The sequence below is a fragment of the Somniosus microcephalus genome, unplaced genomic scaffold (genome assembly GCF_052327205.1).
Source record: "Somniosus microcephalus isolate GS21.2 unplaced genomic scaffold, FLI_Smic_1.0 unresolved_chr7, whole genome shotgun sequence".
Classification (NCBI taxonomy): domain Eukaryota; kingdom Metazoa; phylum Chordata; class Chondrichthyes; order Squaliformes; family Somniosidae; genus Somniosus; species Somniosus microcephalus.
In genome coordinates, this window is record NW_028225185.1 from 5,213,024 (window position 1) to 5,234,512 (window position 21,489).

General features: G+C 51.5%; 1 protein-coding gene across 2 annotated transcripts in view; it reads left to right on the forward strand.

Moving 5' to 3' along the window:
* The window catches only part of LOC147086422 (threonine--tRNA ligase 1, cytoplasmic-like), a 73,211-nt gene that overhangs the window by 38,920 nt on the left and 12,802 nt on the right, over positions 1 to 21,489 (forward strand). Inside the window, exons 9-13 of one of the 2 annotated variants that reach the window (XM_085978528.1) lie at positions 148 to 294; positions 3,344 to 3,442; positions 9,711 to 9,877; positions 10,812 to 10,974; positions 19,709 to 19,846. In XM_085978528.1, coding sequence (XP_085834654.1) covers positions 148 to 294; positions 3,344 to 3,442; positions 9,711 to 9,877; positions 10,812 to 10,974; positions 19,709 to 19,846 — 714 coding nt within the window. The remainder of the gene's footprint in view (positions 1 to 147; positions 295 to 3,343; positions 3,443 to 9,710; positions 9,878 to 10,811; positions 10,975 to 19,708; positions 19,847 to 21,489) is intronic. The other variant, XM_085978529.1, reaches the window with a different exon arrangement.

Sequence of the window (21,489 nt, forward strand, 5' to 3'; positions counted from 1 at the left end):
TATCTAACCCGTGCTGTACCTGCCCTGGGAGTGTTTGATGGGACAGTGTAGAGGGACCTTCACCGTGCCTGTTCCTGTGCTATGCGCTCTATGTACTGAGCTGATAACCGTTGCTCTCTCCTTGTTTCCGCTCCGCCGTTACGTCAGTGTGTCGCTGTGCACTGGGCTGGGAACTCCGACATGGAGCCACTGCACAGGATCCACGGAATCTCCTTCCCCGACAACAAGGCGCTGACCGAATGGGATCGGTTGCAGGAAGAGGCGAAGAATCGGGATCACCGGAAAATTGGAAAGGTGAGAAGCCTCGTCTTTGGAGAGGGAATGTGTTGAAAACGTGAGCCACACAGAGCAGAAAGGGTCCCTATCCCATCCCCAGTCTAGACTGTTGGCTCGTCTCAGCTAGGCTATTATACAGGGTGACATAAGAAAACTACTCGGCACTTGGTCTAAGCGTTAAACAAAGCTTTAATCAACTGTTTTACAACATGGAGGTCTAGTTGTGTCCTTCACTAGCTCCTGTTAAGAATGTCCTGCGCAAGCTGGGCCCGTGCCCGAGTATTTATACTCTCCCTGGACAGCGCCACCAGCAGGCCGCTCAGTGTTATTTCATAATTCATTCTTTCATGGATGACTGATTCATGTCATGGGGTATATATTTTTTTATGCATTCACGGGCCATGGACGTCGCCGGCAAGGCCAGCATTTATTGCCCATCCCTAAATGCCCTCGAGAAGGTGGTGGTGAGCCACCGCCTTGAATGCATCAACCACGCTGCTGTGGGACTGGAGTCACATACCGGCCAGACCGGGTAAGGACGGTAGATTTCTTCCTTCTTCGGCAGTCCCTCGGAACCGAGGATGACTTGCTTCCGCGCTAAAAATGAGTTCTCAGGTGGACTCCTTCCGCTGTTTGCACTTGGCTTCCCGCTTGCTCCCGGCGAAGAGACTCGAGGTGTTCGGCGCCTTCCCGGATGCTTCTCCTCCACTTTGTGCGGTCTTGGGGCCAGGGATTCCCAGGTGTCGGTGGGGATGTTGCACTTTTTCAAGGAGGCTTTGAGGGTGTCCTTGAAGCGTTTCCTCTGCCCGCCTGGGGCTCTCTTGACGTGTCGTTAGCGACATTAGTGAACTGATGGGTTTTTAAGACAATCCGACAGTTTCATGGTCACCGTTACTGATGCTAGCTTTTTTTATTCCAGATTTATTTAATTAACTGAATTTAAATTCCCCAGCTGCCGTGGTGGGATTTTACCTCGGGTCTGTGGATTACTAGTCCAGTGACATGACCACTAGGCTGCCGTACCCCTTACATAAGAACATAAGAAATAGGAGCAGGCGTAGGCCAATCGGCCCCTCGAGCCTGCTCCGCCATTCAATAAGATCATGGCTGATCTGATTCTAACCTCAAATCTACTTCCACTCTCCATCCCACCTGAACCCATGTGATCTCCCGGGAGAGGCGAAAAACCAGATAAAAAACCCAATGGCCAATTTGGGAGAAAAAATCTGGGAAATTCCTCTCCGACCCATCAAGGCGATCGAAACTCGTCCAGGAGATCACTCTGTCCCTGTATTTCCTGCAGTACTTACCTTCTGTAAGAGGCGATCTCCACCCCAGCCAGGAACAGGCCCAATTTACTCTTGAAGGACTCCTAGCTGGCAGCCTGTTCCCGAGGTCTCCACTCATCCCTGTGAATAGAACCATCTCCTGAAATCTAACACTGAATTAGAACACAAGAAGTAGGAGCAGGACCAGGCTACACGGCCCCTGGGCCCGCTCCGCCACCCACAGGGCCATGACCGATCCGAACCTAGACTCATGTCCAATTTCCTGCCCGCTCCCCGTAACCCCTAATTCCCTTTACTTCCAGGAAACCATCTATTTCTGTTTTAAATTTATGTAATGATGTAGCTTCCACAGCTCTCTGGGGCAGCAAATTCCACAGACCTACCACCCTCTGAGTGAAGAAGTTTCTCCTCATCTCAGTTTTCAAAGAGCAGCCCCTTATTCTAAGATTATGCCCCCTAGTTCTAGTTTCACCCATTGTTGGGAACATCCTCACCGCACCCACCCGATCCAACCCCTTCACAATCTTATATGTTTCAATAAGATCGCCTCTCATTCTTCTGAACTTCAATGAGTAGAGACCCAATCTACTCAACCTCTCCTCATATGACCACCCCCTCATCCCCGGGATTAACCAAGTGAACCTTCTTTGTACTGACTCGAGAGCAAGTATGTCTTTTCTTAAGTATGGACACCAAAACTGTATGCAGTATTCCAGGTGCGGTCTCACCAATACCTTGTATAACTGCAGCAATACCTCCCTGTTTTTATATTCTATCCCCCTAGCAATAAAAGCCAACATTCCATTGGCCTTCTTAATCACTTGCTGCACCTGCATACTAACTTTTTGAGTTTCGTGCACCAGGACCCCCAGATCCCTTTGTACTGCAGTACTTTCCAGTTTCTTGCCATTAAGATAATAACTTGCTCTATGATTTTTTCCTGCCAAAGTGCATAACCTCTCACTTTCCAGTATTGTATTCCATCTGCCAAATCTCTGCCCACTTACTTAGCCTGTCTATGTCCCTTTGCAGGTTTTTTATGTCCTCCTCATCTGCAAACTTTGATATGTTACACTCGGTCCCCTCCTCCAAATCGTTAATATAGATTGTAAAGAGTTGGGGACCCAGCACTGACCCCTGCGGAACACCACTAGTTACTGATTGCCAGTCTGAGAATGAACCATTTATCCCAACTCTCTGCCTTCTGTTAGAGAGCCAATTCTCCACCCATGCCAGAATATTACCCCCAATCCCGTGATTTTTTATCTTGAGCAATAATCTTTTGTGTGGCACCTTGTCAAATGCCTTTTGGAAATCTAAATACACTACGTCCACTGGTTCCCCTTTATCCACCCTGTATGTTACTTCCTCAAAGAATTCGAGCAAATTTGTCAAACATGACTTCCCCTTCATAAAACCATGCTGACTCTGTCCTATTAAATTATGTTTATCCAAATGTCCCGTTACTGTCTCCTCAATAATGGACTCCAAAATTTTACCAACCACGTGTTAGGCTAACTGGTCTATAGTTTCTAGCCTTCTGCCTTTTTAAATAAGGGTGTTACATTAGCAGTTTTCCAATCTGCCGGGACCTTTGCTGAGTCCAGGGAGTTTTGGAAAATTATTACCAATGCATCCACAATCCCTACCGCCACTTCCCTCAAGACCCTTCTGCGAGGGTGTGGGGTCCTCGAGTATTCTCCAGGGTAATGTGAGAGGGGTCTGGGTACCCTGTGTCGTTCCCGACTCATCGCCGAGTGTGTCGTTTTGCCCGGCAGGAGCAGGAGTTGTTCTTCTTCCACGAGCTGAGTCCCGGGAGCTGTTTCTTTCTGCCGAAGGGGACCTACATCTACAACACTCTCACCGACTTCCTCAAGGTAACCGCGCACGTCGCAGGAACGAGCACCAGCGTGAAAGTGAAGGCCGGTGCACGTCTCGCAAAAGCCCGTGAGGCTCAACAGGCGCATCCCTTTTCGTTAGATAAATTAACAGACACCCCCCCCCCCCCCCCCAGCCCGCCCACCTTCTGGACATAACCCCTCAGTCACTTCTCTCTTCAGAATGAGACAGTGTAGAGGGAGCTTTACTCTGTATCTAACCCGTGCTGTACCTGCCCTGGGAGTGTTTGATGGGACAGTGTAGAGGGAGCTTTACTCTGTATCTAACCCCGTGCTGTACCTGCCCTGGGAGTGTTTGATGGGACAGTGTAGAGGGAGCTTTACTCTGTATCTAACCCCTGCTGTACCTGCCCTGGGAGTGTTTGATGGGGACAGTGTAGAGGGAGCTTTACTCTGTATCTAACCCGTGCTGTACCTGCCCTGGGTGTGTTTGATGGGGACAGTGTAGAGGGAGCTTTACTCTGTATCTAACCCGTGCTGTACCTGCCCTGGGAGTGTTTGATGGGACAGTGTAGAGGGAGCTTTACTCTGTGTTGAGTCTGTGTGTCCCAGTTATGCTTAGGATCAATCACTGGACACAGACAACAAGAATAACTTTTAACAGGTCTTTACTATTCGGAGGTCAGGGCTGAACTGCCCAGCAAATCCCTACACAACACTTATATACCGGTGTGGTCACCACCGGTATTACAGTATACAGCAGCCAAGAGAAAGTAGTACATCTCTTAAGGTAGTTCTCTTAAGGTGGAACAGGTTACATACACCACAATCCTCCCTTTTTAGCTTAACAGTCATATCCCCATTTAACATAACATAATAACATATATATATACAACTTCATGCAAAACAGTTCAAAGATTCAGTCTCTGAGGAGGCCTCCTGATTCGAGTTGGATAACGCCTTTCAGGGGTCTCTGATTCTCGTTGCTGGGGTGACTCATCTAGTTGGTCTCTTATGGATTGGACATCATCCTCGGGTACATTAACTTCTGAGGTAGATTCTTCAGGTTCACTAACTTCTTCCACGGTTGTCTCTGCCGTAACCATAGGTTCGACCCTTGTTCTCTATTCTACCAGTTGGTCAGCATGACGCCGTATTACATTTTCACCAATATCTACCGTGTACATCAGGGGTCCTTGTCTGGCCCGAATTGTTCCAGATTGCCATTTCTCGTTTTTATAGTCCCGGGCTAACACTGGTTGTCCTATTTCGAAACTCCGAGTGGTCTTGTTATTTATATGCTGGAACTGTTTGTTTTCAACTTCCCTCCGCACATTTGGTTTTAACAAGTCCAACCTGGACTGCAACCTCCTGTTATAGAACATCATGGCAGGACTTTGGTTTGTCACTGCATGAGTGGCGTTTCGATATGCCAGTAGGAATTTGTCCACCTTGTGTTGTAGTGGAATCTGATCTTCGCTCATGGCCTTTATTGCTTTTTTGAACGTTTGTACAAATCTCTCGGCCAACCCGTTTGTAGCCGGATGATATGGGGCAGAGGTATAATGTTTCACCCCATTCTTCTTCATGAATTTCTGGAATTCTTCTGACACGAACTGCGGTCCGTTGTCTGAACATATTTGTTCTGGCAATCCATTTCTTGCAAATATCGTTCTTAGCACCGCGATCGTCTTTTCCGAGGTAGTGGTAGTCATCTTAATCACTTCTGGCCATTTAGAATGTGCGTCCACCGCAATTAAAAACATGGAGTCCATGAATGGACCAGCAAAGTCAATATGTACACGTTGCCATGGGGTTGAAGGCCATTCCCATGGATGCAGTGGTGCAATCGGAGGTGCATTTTGCACTTTTTGGCACCCTGAGCAGCTTTTCGTCAGATCCTCTATCTGTTGGTCGATACCCGGCCACCACACATAAGCCCTAGCAAGGCTTTTCATCTTGACTCCCCCCCAGATGACCTTCATGCAGTTCCTTTAGAACGCTGTCACTTAACTTAGGAGGAATAATCACCCTTGTTCCATACATCAATGTTCCTTGACAGACGGACAGCTGTTCTCGTCTTGCTGAGAATGCCGGTAACAGTGGATCACCATGTGCTGGCCATCCCTTCACTGTCACTTCGTAGACCCGGGACAGTGTCGGGTCATTCCTGGTTTCTCTTTCAATACTTGCATCGGTGACTGGTAAACATTCGATGATGGTCGAGTGAAATAACTCAACAGGGTCAACCGTCGGTGCCTCCTCCTCTGTAGGTAGTGGCAGGCGCGACAGCCCATCAGCATTACCATGCTGCTTTGTACCTTTGAATTCAATCTGATATTGATGTGCCCCTAGGAAAAGGGACCATCTCTGGAGTCTCTGTGCTGTCATCACCGAAACACCCTTCATAGGGTTAAAAATGGATACCAACGGCTGGTGGTCTGTCAGAAGCGTAAACTTTTGGCCCTGCAGGTAATGATTAAACTTCTTTACTCCCCACACAAGGCTGAGAGCCTCCCTATCTATCTGAGCATAGTTGCGCTCCGCGGAGGTCAATGATCTGGATGCGAACGTGACTGGCCTCTCCAGGCCATTTGGTAACTTGTGTGAGAGTACTGCCCCAATACCATATGGAGAAGCATCACAAGCCAAACGAATAGGCAGCGTTGGGTTGAAGTGAGCCAACACTTCCTCTGAGGTGATCAATGCCTTGCTTTTGCGAAAGGCCCTCTTACAGTCCTCGCTCCACTTCCATGGTACTCCCTTCTGCAAAAGAGCGTTCAGCGGGTGCAGCACCGTGGATAAATTTGGCAGAAACTTATGGTAATAGTTAATCAGCCCTAGGAACGACCTCAACTGGGATACATTATCCGGAGCGGGCGCCTTCACAACAGCTTCGATCTTGTCAGGAGACTTATGAAGCCCCTCCTGGTCAATGACATGACCACAGTACGAAATCCGCTTCTGAAAGAACTCACATTTCTGGCGATTAACTCGAAGTCCATATTCTTTCAATCTGGTGAGCACCAGTTCCAAATTTGCAAGGTGTTCCTCGTCATCATCTCCTGTAATCAGAATATCGTCCAGGTAACATTGTGTGCCTGGAATTCCCTGTAATACCTGCTCCATGGCCCTCTGCCAAATTGCTGGAGCCGATGCCACTCCAAAAACCAGTCTATTATACCGGTACAAGCCTCTATGCGTGTTGATCGTGAGATACTGGCGTGACTCTTCCTCAACTTCCATCTGTAAGTACGCCTGCGCCAGGTCTATCTTGGTGAAGTGTTTCCCGCCAGACAACGAAGCGAAGATATCCTCAATCCGCGGAAGCGGATACTGCACCGTGTGAAGCACTGGATTAACAGTGATCTTGAAATCTCCACAGATGCGAACCTTCCCCGGTTCCCCCGGCTTGTTGCTCGATGAACGCTTCATGACGGGAACAATGGGCGTAGCCCACTCACTCCAGTCCACCTTAGACAGTACTCCTGAACGTTCTAGCCCTTCCAGCTCAGCTTCCACAGCAGGTCGTATCGCATAAGGTACCGGTCTGGCTTTGAAAAATTTCGGGTTTGCATGTTCTTCAACCTTGATGTTTGCCGTAATTCCTCTCAGTGTTCCCAGTCCCTGTTGGAACACCTCTTTAGCATCGTCCAATATTCTGGACAATCGTTTAGGTTTGACATCTTTTTTACCGGAATCTACCGTTAGTGCTTTTAAGGAATGCCAGTCCATATTTATTTTCCTAATCCACTCCCGTCCCAGTAGTGGTGGACCTCCCTCAGGTAGCACATATAAGTCCATTCCTCGGCTTTCTTTGCCCTTGTGGACCACCTTTACCTCTATCTTCCCGATGGGGTATACTCTTTGCCCCGTGTATGTTTTCAATACAATCTCCGTATCCCGTAGGGGAATATGTGGGAATAACCTTTTGTAATCTTGCTTATTCATGACCGTCAATGCCGATCCAGTGTCCAATTCCATCTTCACTTGGACTCCTGCTATCTGAAGTGTGACCCAGATTGTTTGGAGGTCTGCTTCATTACCAACATTGTGTACTCTTAGACTACCCAGTTCATTACTGCTGGAGTCTGAATTTGACTTCTGTTCGTTTGAACTGTTCTCTATCACCTTGTGTACCTTTCTGTACTTTTCCTGCGGTGACTTTTTGTTGCTGGTCTTCTTTCCTGACCGGCATACTTTAGCTATGTGACCAAGCCTGCCACATTTTCTGCATTCCTGATTTTTGAACCAGCACTGGTTCTGATCGTGCGTTGTCTTTCCACAACGATAACATTTTACTGTACCCAAGACCATTTGATTGGTGCTGAGTTCCGGTGACCGTAGCTGCATTTCCGCCGTGCCTCTCGCTGCGGCTTCTTGCGATGCTGCAATAGTGACAGCTTTACCAAGTGTAAGATCATTCTCCTCAAGCAGTCACTTTTGTGTTCCTTTTAACAATCCACACACAAATTTATCTCTCAGCGCATCTGCTAGTCCTGTTCCAAACTGACAGTACTTTGATAGCTTACGCAGTTCAATTAAAAATTCAGCGTTGCTTTCGTCTTTCAGCTGCGTTCTTCTGTAAAATTTAAATCGTTCCGCTATCATCAGCGGCGTGGGGTTTAAATGATTTTTCAGGACAGTAACAATATTCACGAAAGTCTGATCCGCCGGTTTATTTGGTGATAGAAGGTGCTTCAATAGCCCGTATGTCTTCGCACCCATTGAGCTTAATAAGGTTAGTGCTTTCTCATCATCTGGTACCTTATTTGCTTTACAATAAACTTCCATGCGTTCTACATACGTGGTCCAATCTTCGATATCGCTATCAAAGGTATTAATGTTCCCATGTTTAGGCATCCTTGCAAGTTTTTAAATTTTTCTTTTTCTCAAAATGGCGGCTTCCCGCGCTTGTCTTCTTCCCCCGCCTACTAAAATGGCGGCTTCCCGCGCTTGGCGGTCTTTCCCGCGCTCGTCTTCTTCCCCCGCCGACTACAATGGCGGATTCCCGCGTTTGCCTTCTTCCCCCGCTGGCTGCAATGGCGATTGCCGTGCTGCTGCCGTTCTCGCCTCCCCAGCGGTTCTCAATTCCCCGACGCTGCTTTGCCTCTCAGCCCCGCATGCAGCCCGGTCCTTTACACCGGCTGCGTTTGAGTTCTCCGCGGCTCTCGTGCCTTAAGCTGCCCCAGTCGCTGCGCCTCTCGGCGTCGATTGCAGCCCGGCCCTTTTTACCGGCCGTGGTCGAGTTCTCCGCCCTTATTCCTCCGTTTTCCCTCCCCTACTCCACAGCCAACGCGGCCGACTTTCTGCTCGTGTCGCTGATCGGCTTACCCACCACCGTGGTAGAAGGGATGATCACTGCCTGTCGCTGATGGAGGGCTTCGTGGTCAGAATTTTTCTTTTTAACCCGGGTTCTCGATGCCTCCCGTGCGATGGTGCTCAGCAGGATGATGAGGGCGGATGCCTCTTCTCGACGCCCGTTCTGAGGACAAAGCTGCCTTGGATGTAAAACTGCCGCAGGGTAAGATCGGACTCGTCGCCACTGTTGAGTCTGTGTGTCCCAGTTATGCTTAGGATCAATCACTGGACACAGACAACAAGAATAACTTTTAACAGCTCTTTACTATTCGGAGGTCAGGGCTGAACTGCCCAGCAAATCCCTACACAACACTTATATACCGGTGTGGTCACCACCGGTATTACAGTATACAGCAGCCAAGAGAAAGTAGTACATCTCTTAAGGTAGTTCTCTTAAGGTGGAACAGGCTACATACACCACACTCTGTATCTAACCCGTGCTGTACCTGCCCTGGGAGTGTTTGATGGGACAGTGTAGAGGGAGCTTTACTCTGTACCTAACCCGTGCTGTACCTGCCCTGGGTGTGTTTGATGGGGACAGTGTAGAGGGAGCTTTACTCTGTATCTAACCCGTGCTGTACCTGCCCTGGGGGTGTTTGATGGGACAGTGTAGAGGGCGCTTTACTCTGTATCTAACCCGTGCTGTACCTGCCCTGGGAGTGTTTGATGGGACAGTGTAGAGGGAGCTTTACTCTGTATCTAACCCGTGCTGTACCTGCCCTAGGAGTGTTTGATGGGACAGTGTAGAGGGAGCTTTACTCTGTATCTAACCTGTGCTGTACCTGCCCTGGGAGTGTTTGCTGGGACAGTGTAGAGGATTTGGACGTGTGCATGGTGGTGTCCTGGCGTACGTGTACCTCAGTGAGTGTCAGCCCCTTACATAGCGTGACAAACCAGATTCTCTCTGCCTGCGGTGTCTAAGAGCCTGAACCTGCTGCCGTTTCAGAGTGAGTATCGGAAGCGGGGTTTTGTGGAGGTGGTGACCCCCAACGTGTTTAACAACAGGCTGTGGGAACAGTCGGGCCACTGGGAACATTACAGCCACAACATGTTCTCCTTCCAGCTGGAGAGCGAGACCTACTCCCTGAAACCCATGAACTGCCCCGGCCACTGGTGAGTATCACAGGAATAACACCGGCACTTCAGAGACATGAGCACAAAATCTAGGCCATCGCTGAGGGAGCGCTGCACTGTCGGAGGGGCTGTACTGTGGGAGTGCCGCACTGTCGGAGGGGCAGTACTGAGGGAGCGCCGCACTGTCGGAGGGGCCGTACTGAGGGAGCGCCGCACTGTCGGAGGGGGCAGTACTGAGGGAGCGCCGCACTGTCGGAGGGGCAGTACTGAGGGAGCGCCGCACTGTCGGAGGGGCAGTACTGAGGGAGCGCCGCACTGTCGGAGGGGGCAGTACTGAGGGAGCGCTGCACTGTCGGAGGGGCAGTACTGAGGGAGCGCCGCACTGTCGGAGGGGGCAGTACTGAGGGAGCGCCGCACTGTCGGAGGGGCAGTACTGAGGGAGCGCCGCACTGTCGGAGGGGGCAGTACTGAGGGAGCGCTGCACTGTCGGAGGGGCAGTACTGAGGGAGCGCCGCACTGTCGGAGGGGCGGTACTGAGGGAGCACCGCACTGTCGGAGGGGCAGTACTGAGGGAGCGCCGCACTGTCGGAGGGGCGGTACTGAGGGAGCGCCGCACTGTCGGAGGGGCAGTACTGAGGGAGCGCCGCACTGTCGGAGGGGCGGTGCTGAGGGAGCGCCGCACTGTCGGAGGGGCGGTACTGAGGGAGCGCTGCACTGTCCGAGGGGTGGTACTGCAGGAGCGCCGCACTGTCGGAGGGGCGGTACTGAGGGAGCGCTGCACTGTAGGAGGGGCGGTACTGAGGGAGCGCCGCACTGTCGGAGGGGCAGTACTGAGGGAGCGCCGCACTGTCGGAGGGGCAGTACTGAGGGAGCGCCGCACTGTCGGAGGAGCCAGATTTTGTCTGTTTTAAGCCAGTATGACGCGGATTGGGAAGTTGTACAATGTAATGATTTGTCTTCCTATCCCGTTCAGTCTGATGTACGACCATCGTCCCCGATCCTGGCGTGAACTCCCGCTCCGACTGGCTGACTTTGGCGTGCTGCACAGGAACGAGTTCTCGGGTGCGCTGTCGGGTCTGGTGCGAGTGCGGCGCTTCCAGCAGGATGACGCTCACATCTTCTGCACCATGGAGCAGGTGAGCGGAGGGGAGGCATCCCAACGAACGACTGCGCCCGCCCTCAAGACCGGGAGTCTGGGATAGACGAGAGAATGGCTGGCAATCGACCCGGGGGGGATAACATCGGAACAGGAGGAGGCCGTTCAGCCCCTCGAGCCTGTTACACAGGAACAGGAGGAGGCCCATTCAGCCCCTCGAGCCTGTTACACAGGAACAGGAGGAGGCCCATTCAGCCCCTCGAGCCTGCTACACAGGAACAGGAGGAGGCCCATTCAGCCACTGGAGCCTGTTACACAGGAACAGGAGGAGGCCATTCAGCCACTGGAGCCTGTTACACAGGAACAGGAGGAGCCCATTCAGCCCCTCGAGCCTGTTACACAGCAACAGGAGGAGGCCCATTCAGCCCCTCGAGCCTGTTACACAGGAACAGGAGGAGGCCATTCAGCCCCTCGAGTCTGTTACACAGGAACAGGAGGAGGCCATTCAGCCCCCTCGAGCCTGTTACACAGGAACAGGAGGAGGCCATTCAGCCCCTCGAGCCTGTTACACAGGAACAGGAGGAGGCCTTTGAGCCTGTTACACAGGAACAGGAGGAGGCCCATTCAGCCCCTCGAGCCTGTTACACAGGAACAGGGGGAGCCCATTCATCCCCCTCGAGCCTGTTACACAGGACCAGGAGGAGGCCATTCAGCCCCTTGAGCCTGTTACACAGGAACAGGAGGAGGCCCATTCAGCCCCTCGAGCCTGTTGCACAGGAACAGGAGGAGCCCATTCAGCCCCCTCGAGCCTGTTACACAGGAACAGGAGGAGCCCATTCAGCCCCCTCGAGCCTGTTACACAGGAACAGGAGGAGGCCCATTCAGCCCCCTCGAGCCTGTTACACAGGAACAGGAGGAGGCCCATTCAGCCCCCTCGAGCCTATTACACAGGAACAGGAGGAGGCCCATTCAGCCCCCTCGAGCCTATTACACAGGAACAGGAGGAGGCCATTCAGCCCTTTGAGCCTGTTACACAGGAACAGGAGGAGGCCCATTCAGCCCCCTCGAGCCTGTTACACAGGAACAGGAGGAGGCCCATTCAGCCCCCTCGAGCCTGTTACACAGGAACAGGAGTGTTAAGTCTGTGTGTTATAATGAGAATTACTACACAGACCACAAGAGTAAATTTTAACAGGTCTTTACTAGTCGAAGGTCAGGGCGGAACTGCCCAATAAATCATTACACAGCACTTATATACTGGTGTGGTCACCACCAGTATTACAGTATACAGCAGCCAAGATAAAGTAGTGCAACCCTTAAAATAGTTCTCTTAAAGGTGGAACGGTTACATACACTACAATCCTCCCTTTTTAGCTTAACAGTCTATATATTCCCCATTAAACATAACATCATAACATATATACACAACTTCATGTACAACAGTTCACAGATTCAGTCTCTCTGGAGGCTTCCTGACTCGGTCCGGATAACGCCTCGGTGGTGTAGTAGTTTTCGGTGGTGTAGCAGGTTCTGTTGGCAAGGTCGATTCGGCTTGAATGCCAGTGTCGGGTTCATCTGATTCCAGTATCACCGGATCGGAGGTAGATCCTATGGGTATCTCTGCTTCATCATTAGGCGTATAGAGTTGTGGAGTAGGTTGTCCCTTTTCGGATGACTCTATGATCTGGTCAACATGGCGCCTTATTATGCTTTCACCAATGTCCACGGTATACATCAGCGGTCCTAGTCGTGTGCAAATAGTTCCAGGCTGCCATTTCTCGGTACGGTAGTCCTGGGCCAAAACTTGTTGACCTATCTGGAAGGTTCTAGTTGGCCTTTCATTCATGCCTTGAAATTGCCGGTTCTCTACGTCCCTTCTGATGTTTGGCTTGATCAAATCCAGCCGGCATCTTAGTCTTCTATTGAAAAACATCATGGCGGGAGTTTGGTTTGTAACCGCATGTGTTGCATTCCTGTACGCCAACAAGAAGTTATCTACCTTATGTTGTAGATTTATGTCTTCCTTACCCATGGCCTTTATGGCCTTCTTGAAGGTCTGGACAAACCTTTCAGCTAATCCATTGGTGGCGGGATGGTATGGGGCGGACGTGTAGTGCTTAACCCCATTGTTTTTTTAAGAACTTCCTGAATTCTTCGGACACAAATTGCGGTCCATTATCAGAACAGATCTGTTCCGGCAGCCCATTCCTGGCAAATATGGTCCTTAATACTGTGATGGTTTTTTCCGTGGTGGTGGAGGACATCTTTATTACCTCCGGCCACTTGGAGTGTGCATCCACCGCGATTAAGAACATTGAGTCCATAAATGGACCAGCAAAGTCGATGTGTACTCTTTGCCATGGAGATGAGGGCCACTCCCATGGATGTAGAGGAGCTTGTGGTGGGGCGTTTTGGACCTTCTGGCATCCTAGACAGCTCTTGGTCATTTCTTCGATGTCTCCATCGATACCTGGCCACCACACAAATGCTCTGGCTAGGTTCTTCATTTTTACTCCACCCAGATGCCCCTCGTGAAGCTCCTTTAGCACTTTATGCTGGAGTTTGGGTGGAATCACCACTCTGGATCCACACATCAAAGTTCCTCGGCACACTGTCAGCTGTTCTCTTCTTTGCGAGAATGCTGGCAACAGTGGTTCGCCATGTGCTGGCCATCCCTTCACCGTTAAATCGTAGACTCGTGAGAGAGTCGGGTCATTTCTTGTTTCCTTTTCGATCGTAGAATTTGTTACTGGTAGACATTCCACTGTGGTTGAGTGGAACATCTCCACTGGGTCCACTGTAGGCACCTCTTCTACCACTGGCAACGGTAGGCGCGATAAACCGTCAGCATTCCCATGCTGTTTTGATCCTTTGTATTCTATGTCATATTGGTGTGCCCCTAGGAAAAGGGACCACCTCTGTAGCCTTTGCGCTGTCATAATGGAAACGCCCTTTTTAGGGTTGAATATGGATACCAACGGCTGGTGGTCTGTCAGCAGTGTAAACTTCTGGCCCTGCAGGTAATGATTAAACTTCTTTACTCCCCACACCAGGCTGAGAGCCTCCCTATCTATCTGAGCATAGTTGCGCTCAGCGGAGGTCAATGATCTGGATGCAAATGCGACTGGCCTTTCCGAGCCATTTGGCCACTTGTGTGAGAGTACTGCTCCAATACCATAAGGAGAAGCATCACAAGCTAAACGAATAGGTAGTGTTGGGTTGAAGTGAGCCAACACTTCCTGAGGTGATCAATGCCTTGCTTTTGCGAAAGGCCTTCTTACAGTCCTCGCTCCACTTCCATGGTACTTCTTTCTGCAAAAGAGCATTCAGCGGGTGCAGCACCGTGGATAGATTTGGCAGAAACTTATGGTAATAGTTAATCAACCCTAGGAACGACCTCAACTGGGATACATTTTCCGGAGCGGGAGCCTTCACAACAGCTTCGATCTTGTCAGGTGACTTGTGCAGCCCCTCCTGGTCAATGACATGACCACAGTACGAGATCTGTTTCTGAAAGAACTCACATTTCTGGCGATTAACTCGAAGGCCATATTCCTTCAACCTGGTGAGCACCAGTTTCAAGTTTGCAAGGTGTTCCTCATCGTCATCTCCTGTAATCAGGATATCGTCCAAGTAACATTGAGTGCTTGGAATTCCCTGTAATACCTGCTCCATGGCCCTCTGCCAAATTGCTGGAGCCGAAGCCACTCCAAAAACCAGTCTATTATATCGATACAAGCCTCTGTGCGTGTTGATTGTGAGATACTGGCGCGACTCTTCCTCAACTTCCATTTGTAAGTACGCTTGTGCCAGGTCTATCTTGGTGAAGCGTTTCCCGCCAGACAATGAAGCAAAGATATCCTCAATCCGCGGAAGCGGATATTGCACCGTGTGAAGCACCGGATTAACTGTGATCTTGAAGTCTCCACAGATGCGGACCTTCCCCGGTTCCCCAGGCTTGTTACTCGATGAACGCTTCATGATGGGAACAATGGGCGTGGCCCACTCACTCCAGTCTACCTTAGACAGTACTCCTGAACGTTCTAGCCCTTCCAGCTCAGCTTCCACAGCAGGTCGTATCGCATAAGGTACCGGTCTGGCTTTGAAAAATTTTGGGTTTGCATGTTCTGCAATCTTGATTTTTGCCTTAATTCCTCTCAGTGTTCCCAGTCCCTGTTGGAACACCTCTTTAGCCTCATCCAATATTCTGGACAGTCGTTCAGGTTTGACATCTTTTTTCCCGGAATCTACCGTTATTGCGTTTAGGGAGTGCCAGTCCATATTTATTTTCCTGATCCACTCCCGTCCCAGAAGTGGTGGACCACCCTCAGGTAGTACATATAAGTCCATTCCTTGGTGTTCTTTGCCCTTGTGTACCACCTTGACTTTTATCTTTCCGATGGGGTATACTCTTTGCCCCGTGTATGTCTGCAATACTATCTTCATATCCCGTAGGGGAATATGTTTGAATAACCTTTTGTAATCTTGCTTATTCATGACCGTCAACGCCGATCCGGTGTCCAATTCCATCTTCATTTGGACTCCTGCTATCTGCAGTGTGACCCAGATAGTTTGTCGGTCAGCTTCCGTACTCACATTGTGAATTCTCAGACTACCCAGTTCCTTGCTGTTGGAGTCTGAATCCGAATTCTGTTCATCCGAACTCTTCTCAGCCACCTTATGTACCTTTCTGCACTTTTCCTGTGGTGACTTTTTGTTGCTGGTCTTCTTTCCTGACCGGCATACTTTAGCTATGATGACCAAGCTTGCCACATTTCCTACATTCCTGGTTTTTAAACCAGCATTGGTTCTGATCGTGTGTTGTCTTCCCACAACGATAAAATTTCGTTGTACCTGAAGCCATTTGATCTACGCTGAGTACCGCTGCCTTCAGCTGCATTTCCGCAGTGCCTCTCGCTGCGGCTTCGTGCGATGCTGCAATAGAGACAGCCTTATCAAGTGTAAGATCATTCTCTTCAAGCAGCCGCTTTTGTGTTCCTTCTTTCGACAATCCACACACGAATTTGTCTCTCAGTGCCTCTGTCAGGCTTTCCCCAAACTGGCAGTATTTCGCTAGCTTACGCAGTTCAATTAAATACTCCGCGTTGCCTTCCTCTTTCAGTTGCGTTCTCGCATAAAATTTAAATCGTTCCGCTAACATCAGCGGTGTGGGGTTCAAATGATTTTTCAGGACAGCCACAATTTTAGCGAAAGTCTGATCCGCCGGTTTAGCTGGTGATAGAAGATGCTTCAATAGCCCGTATGTCTTCGCACCCATTGAGTTTAGTAAGGTTAGTGCTTTATCTTCATCTGATATTTTATTTGCCTTACAATATATCTCTATGCGTTCTACATACGTGGCCCAATCTTCAACATCGGGATCGAAATCGTTGATGTTACCACGCTTGGGCATCTTCGCAACCTTCTTGAGAAACACAAAGAAATTTTTCTTTTTTTTTCAAAATGGCGGTTTCCCGCGCTTGTCTTCTTCCCCCACCTACGAAAATGGCGGCTTCCCGTGTTTTGCCTTTCTCCCCCGCTGGCTGTAATGGCGATTGCCGAATTGCTGCGTTCGCCCTCCCCCAGCGGTTTTCAAATCGTGCCTCCCAGCCCCTCTTGCAGTCCGGTCCTTTCCCCCGGCTGCGGCTGAGTTCTCCGCGATTTTTTTTATTTTCTCCCGCGCCTTACGCTGACCCGGTCGCTGCGCCTCGCGGCCTCGGTAGCTGACCGGCCTTTTTCACCGGTCGCGGTCGAGCTCTCTCTCGACGCTGTTGCGTCTCCCAGCCCGCTTGCAGCCCGGTCTTTCGCACCGGCTGCGTTTGCATTCACCGTGGCTCCCGTGCCTTACGCTGCCCCAGTCTCGGCGCCTCTGGCCCCGACTTCTGTCCGGCTCCTTTCCCCGGCCGTGGTCGAGTTCTCCGCCCTTATATCCTCCGTTTTTCCCTCCCCTACTTCACAGCCACCGTGGCCGACTTGCTGTTCGTCGCTGATCGGCTTACCCACCACCGTGATAGAAGGGATGATCACTGCCTGTTGCTGATGGAAGGCTTCGTGTCAGAATTCTTCCTTTGCTCTGCAGACCCGAGTCTTCTCTCAGCAGAGTGATGAGGGCGGATGCCTCCTCTCGACGCCCGTTAAACTGTCTTGGATGTATCTCTGCCGCAGGGTAAGATCGTACTCGTCGCCACTGTTAAGTCTGTGTGTTATAATGAGAATTACTACACAGACCACAAGAGTAACTTTTAACAGGTCTTTACTAGTCGAAGGTCAGGGCGGAACTGCCCAATAAATCATTACACAGCACTTATATACCGGTGTGGTCACCACCGGTATTACAGTATACAGCAGCCAAGATAAAGTAGTGCAACTCTTAAAATAGTTCTCTTAAAGGTGGAACGGTTACATACACTACAAGGAGGAGGCCCATTCAGCCCCTCGAGCCTGTTACACAGGAACAGGAGGAGGCCAATTCAGCCCCTCGAGCCTGTTACACAGGAACAGGAGGAGGCCCATTCAGCCCCTCGAGCCTGTTACACAGGAACAGGAGGAGGCCCATTCAGCCCCTCGAGCCTGTTACACAGGAACAGGAGGAGGCCCATTCAGTCCCCTCGAGCCTCTTACACAGGAACAGGAGGCCATTCAGCCCCCTCGAGCCTGTTACACAGGAACAGGAGGAGGCCCATTCAGCCCCTCGAGCCTGTTACACAGGAACAGGAGGAGGCCATTCAGCCCCTCGAGCCTGTTACACAGGAACAGGAGGAGGCCCATTCAGTCCCCTCGAGCCTGTTACACAGGAACAGGAGGAGGCCATTCAGCCCCCTCGAGCCTGTTACACAGGAACAGGAGGAGGCCATTCAGCCCCTCGAGCCTATTACACAGGAACAGGAGGAGGCCATTCAGCCCTTCGAGCCTGTTCTGCCATTCAATGAGATCACGGCTGATCTGCGACCTAACTCCATCCACCTGCCTTGGCTCCCTATCCCTTAATACCCTTGTCTTGCAAAAATCTATCGATCTCAGCTTTGAAATTATGAACTGATCTTGGCACCGACTGCTTTTTGTGGGAGTTCCTCACGTCTACCACGCTTTGTGTGAAGAAGCGTTTTCTAACTTCTCTCCTGATCTTAAGGTTATGACCCCCTTGTCCCAGACACCCCCAGCAGCGGAAAAAGTTTATCTCCATCGACCCTATTAACTTCGTTGAGGTGAATAGCACAGATGGATTTAAGGGGAAGCTGGATAAACACACGAGGGAGAAAGGAATAGAGGGATATGCTGATGGGGTGAGATGAAGAGGGGTGGGAGGAGGCTGGTGTGGATGGGGTGAGATGAAGAGGGGTGGGAGGAGGCTGGTGTTGACGGGGTGAGATGAAGAGGGGTGGGAGGAGGCTGGTGTTGACGGGGTGAGATGAAGAGGGGTTGGGAGGAGGCTGGTGTTGATGGGGTGAGATGAAGAGGGGTGGGAGGAGGCTCGTGTGGAGCAGGAATACCGGCACTGAACAGATGGGCCGAAGGGCCGGTTTCTGTGCTGTAAATACTGTGTCATTCCTTTCCTAATCCTGAAAAACCTCTCTCAAATCAGCCCTTAACCTTCTATATTCCAGGGAATATAAGTCTAGTTTATGTACTCTCGCTTCAAAATCTAACCCGATCGCCGACCCGCGTGTTGGGGGCGGGGAGGTGGGTGCGGCAGCAGGTTATGCAAAACGGAGGACGATTGCCGCTGGATTTGATAACCCAAGCACGCGATCCGTGGGCGCTATGATTCCCTGGGTGCTACGATTTCCCTGGGCTAGGGGAAGGGAGAAACGGCCACTGTTTGCCCCTCTTGGAGTGCAGTGCACTTGCAAGCAAGTGTACGTTGCAAGGGAGGCTGGTGAGGAGGCGGTTGGCTTTGGTTGCAAGGCCTCCCAAGGTCGACTCGCGACAACAGCGCGCACCTTGTGGCCCGTAAATGTCTTGACTTTAACATCTATAACTTGAGCATTTTCTGGTCGAGTAAAGGCACTGCATTACCAGTCAGCCTAAGTTTAGGAGTCTTGTGGACTGGTTCAACCTTTATGGTTCTCTAATTGTTTGTGCTGCGGGTTCCTTGCTGTCTTCTGCTTCTGTGTAATCATATTCCTTGTAAATAAACAAGATTGACAGTTTTAGCCTGAATGATATGATTGCACTTTGATTAAGAAGCCCAGAGATTATCCATTAATCATTATTGAAGCACAGTGATTGAGCTTTGATCAATTATCCCCTTCGAGCAGAGAAGGCTAAGGGGAGATTTGATAAGAGGTGTTTGAAACCATGAAGGGTTTCGATAGAGTAAATAAGGAGAAACTGTTTCCGGTGGCTGAAGGGTCGGTAACCAGAGGACACAGATTTAAGGCGATTGGCAGAAGAACCAGAGGCGACAGGAGGAAAAACTATTTTTACGCAGCGAGTGGTTGGGATTTGGAATGCGCTGCCTGATAGGGCGGTGGAAACAGATTCAATTGTGGCTTTGAAAAGGGAATTGGATAAATACTTGAAGGAGAAAAAATTGCAGGGATCTGGGGAAAGAGCGGGGGAGTGGGACTAACGGGATTGCTTTTCGAAAGAGCCGGCGCAGACTCGATGGGCCGGGTGGCCTCCTCCTGTGCTCTATGATTCTCCGATACGGTCTAACCGGCTGCAGAGGAGGCTGCAGTTGTCGGGCGGCGCAGTTCGAATTGCCGCCGCCTCCCCTCCTCTACCTCCAGGCCTTTGTAACCGCGTTTTCCTGCTTGCTTGCCCCCCCGCAGATCGAGGATGAGATTGGAGGTTGCCTCGACTTCCTGCAAGCCGTGTACCAGGTCCTCGGCTTCAGCTTCCGGCTCTACCTCTCCACGCGGCCGGAGAAGTTCCTGGGGGACGTCGCAGTCTGGGACCAGGCGGAAAAGGTACGGGAAGGGAACGTTCTCGCGTGCCCGAAGCGCGCCTCGTGTCTGTCGGCATCGGAAAGGAGGTAAACGTTTCGGTGGACACCCCTTGACATGAATCACTCATTCATGAAAGAAAGACTTATGAAATAATACTGAGCAGCCTGCGGGTGGCGCTGTCCAGGGAGAGTATAAATACTCGGGCACGGGCCCAGCTTGCGCAGGACATTTTTTAACAGGAACTAGTGAAGGACACAACTAGACCTCCATGTTGTGAAACAGTTGATTAAAGCTTTCTTTAACGCTTAGACTAAGTGCCCAGTAGTTTTCTTGCGTCACCCCTCGTTAGAATTTTATCTGCGGGAAAAAAATAAAGACTCCCATTTCTCCAGCGCCTTTCACCACCTCAGGACGTCCCAAAGCGCTTTACAGCCAATGAAGTATTTTTTGAAGTGTGGTCACTGTTGTAATGTGGGAAACGCAGCAGCCAATTTGCGCACAGCAAACTCCCACAAACAGCAATGTGATAATGACCAGATTATCTGTTTTAGTGATGTTGGTTGAGGGATAAATATTGGCCCCAGGACACCGGGGAGAACACCCCCTGCTCTTCTTCCAATAGTGGCCCTGGAATCTTTTACGTCCACCTTAGAGGGCAGACAGGGCCTCGGTTTAACGTCTCATCTGAAAAAGGCCCCTCTGACAGTGCGGCGCTCCCTCAGTACTGCCCCTCTGACAGTGCGGCGCTCCCTCAGTACCGCCCCTCCGACAGTGCGCCGCTCCCTCAGTACCGCCCCTCCGACAGTGCGGCGCTCCCTCAGTACTGCCCCTCCGACAGTGCGGCGCTCCCTCAGTACTGCCCCTCCGACAGTGTGGCGCTCCCTCAGTACCGCCCCTCCGACAGTGCGGCGCTCCCTCAGTACCGCCCCTCCGACAGTGCGGCGCTCCCTCAGTACTGCCCCTCCGACAGTGCGGCGCTCCCTCAGTACTGCCCCACCGACAGTGCGGCGCTCCCTCAGTACCGCCCCTCCGACAGTGCGGCGCTCACTCAGTACTGCCCCTCCGACAGTGCGGCGCTCCCTCAGTACTGCCCCTCCGACAGTGCGGCGCTCCCTCAGTACCGCCCCTCCGACAGTGCGGCGCTCCCTCAGTACCGCCCCTCCGACAGTGCGGCGCTCCCTCAGTACTGCCCCTCCGACAGTGCGGCGCTCCCTCAGTACCGCCCCTCCGACAGTGCGGCGCTCCCTCAGTACTGCCCCTCCGACAGTGCGGCGCTCCCTCAGTACTGCCCCTCTGACAGTGCGGCGCTCCCTCAGTACTGCCCCTCCGACAGTGCGGCGCTCCCTCAGTACCGCCCCTCCGACAGTGCGGCGCTCCCTCAGTACTGCCCCTCCGACAGTGCGGCGCTCCCTCAGTACCGCCCCTCCGACAGTGCAGCGCTCCCTCAGTACTGCCCCTCCGACAGTGCGGCGCTCCCTCAGTACTGCCCCTCCGACAGTGCGGCGCTCCCTCAGTACCGCCCCTCCGACAGTGCGGCGCTCCCTCAGTACCGCCCCTCCGACAGTGCGGCGCTCCCTCAGTACCGCCCCTCCGACAGTGCGGCGCTCCCTCAGTACCGCCCCTCCGACAGTGCGGCGCTCCCTCAGTACCGCCCCTCCGACAGT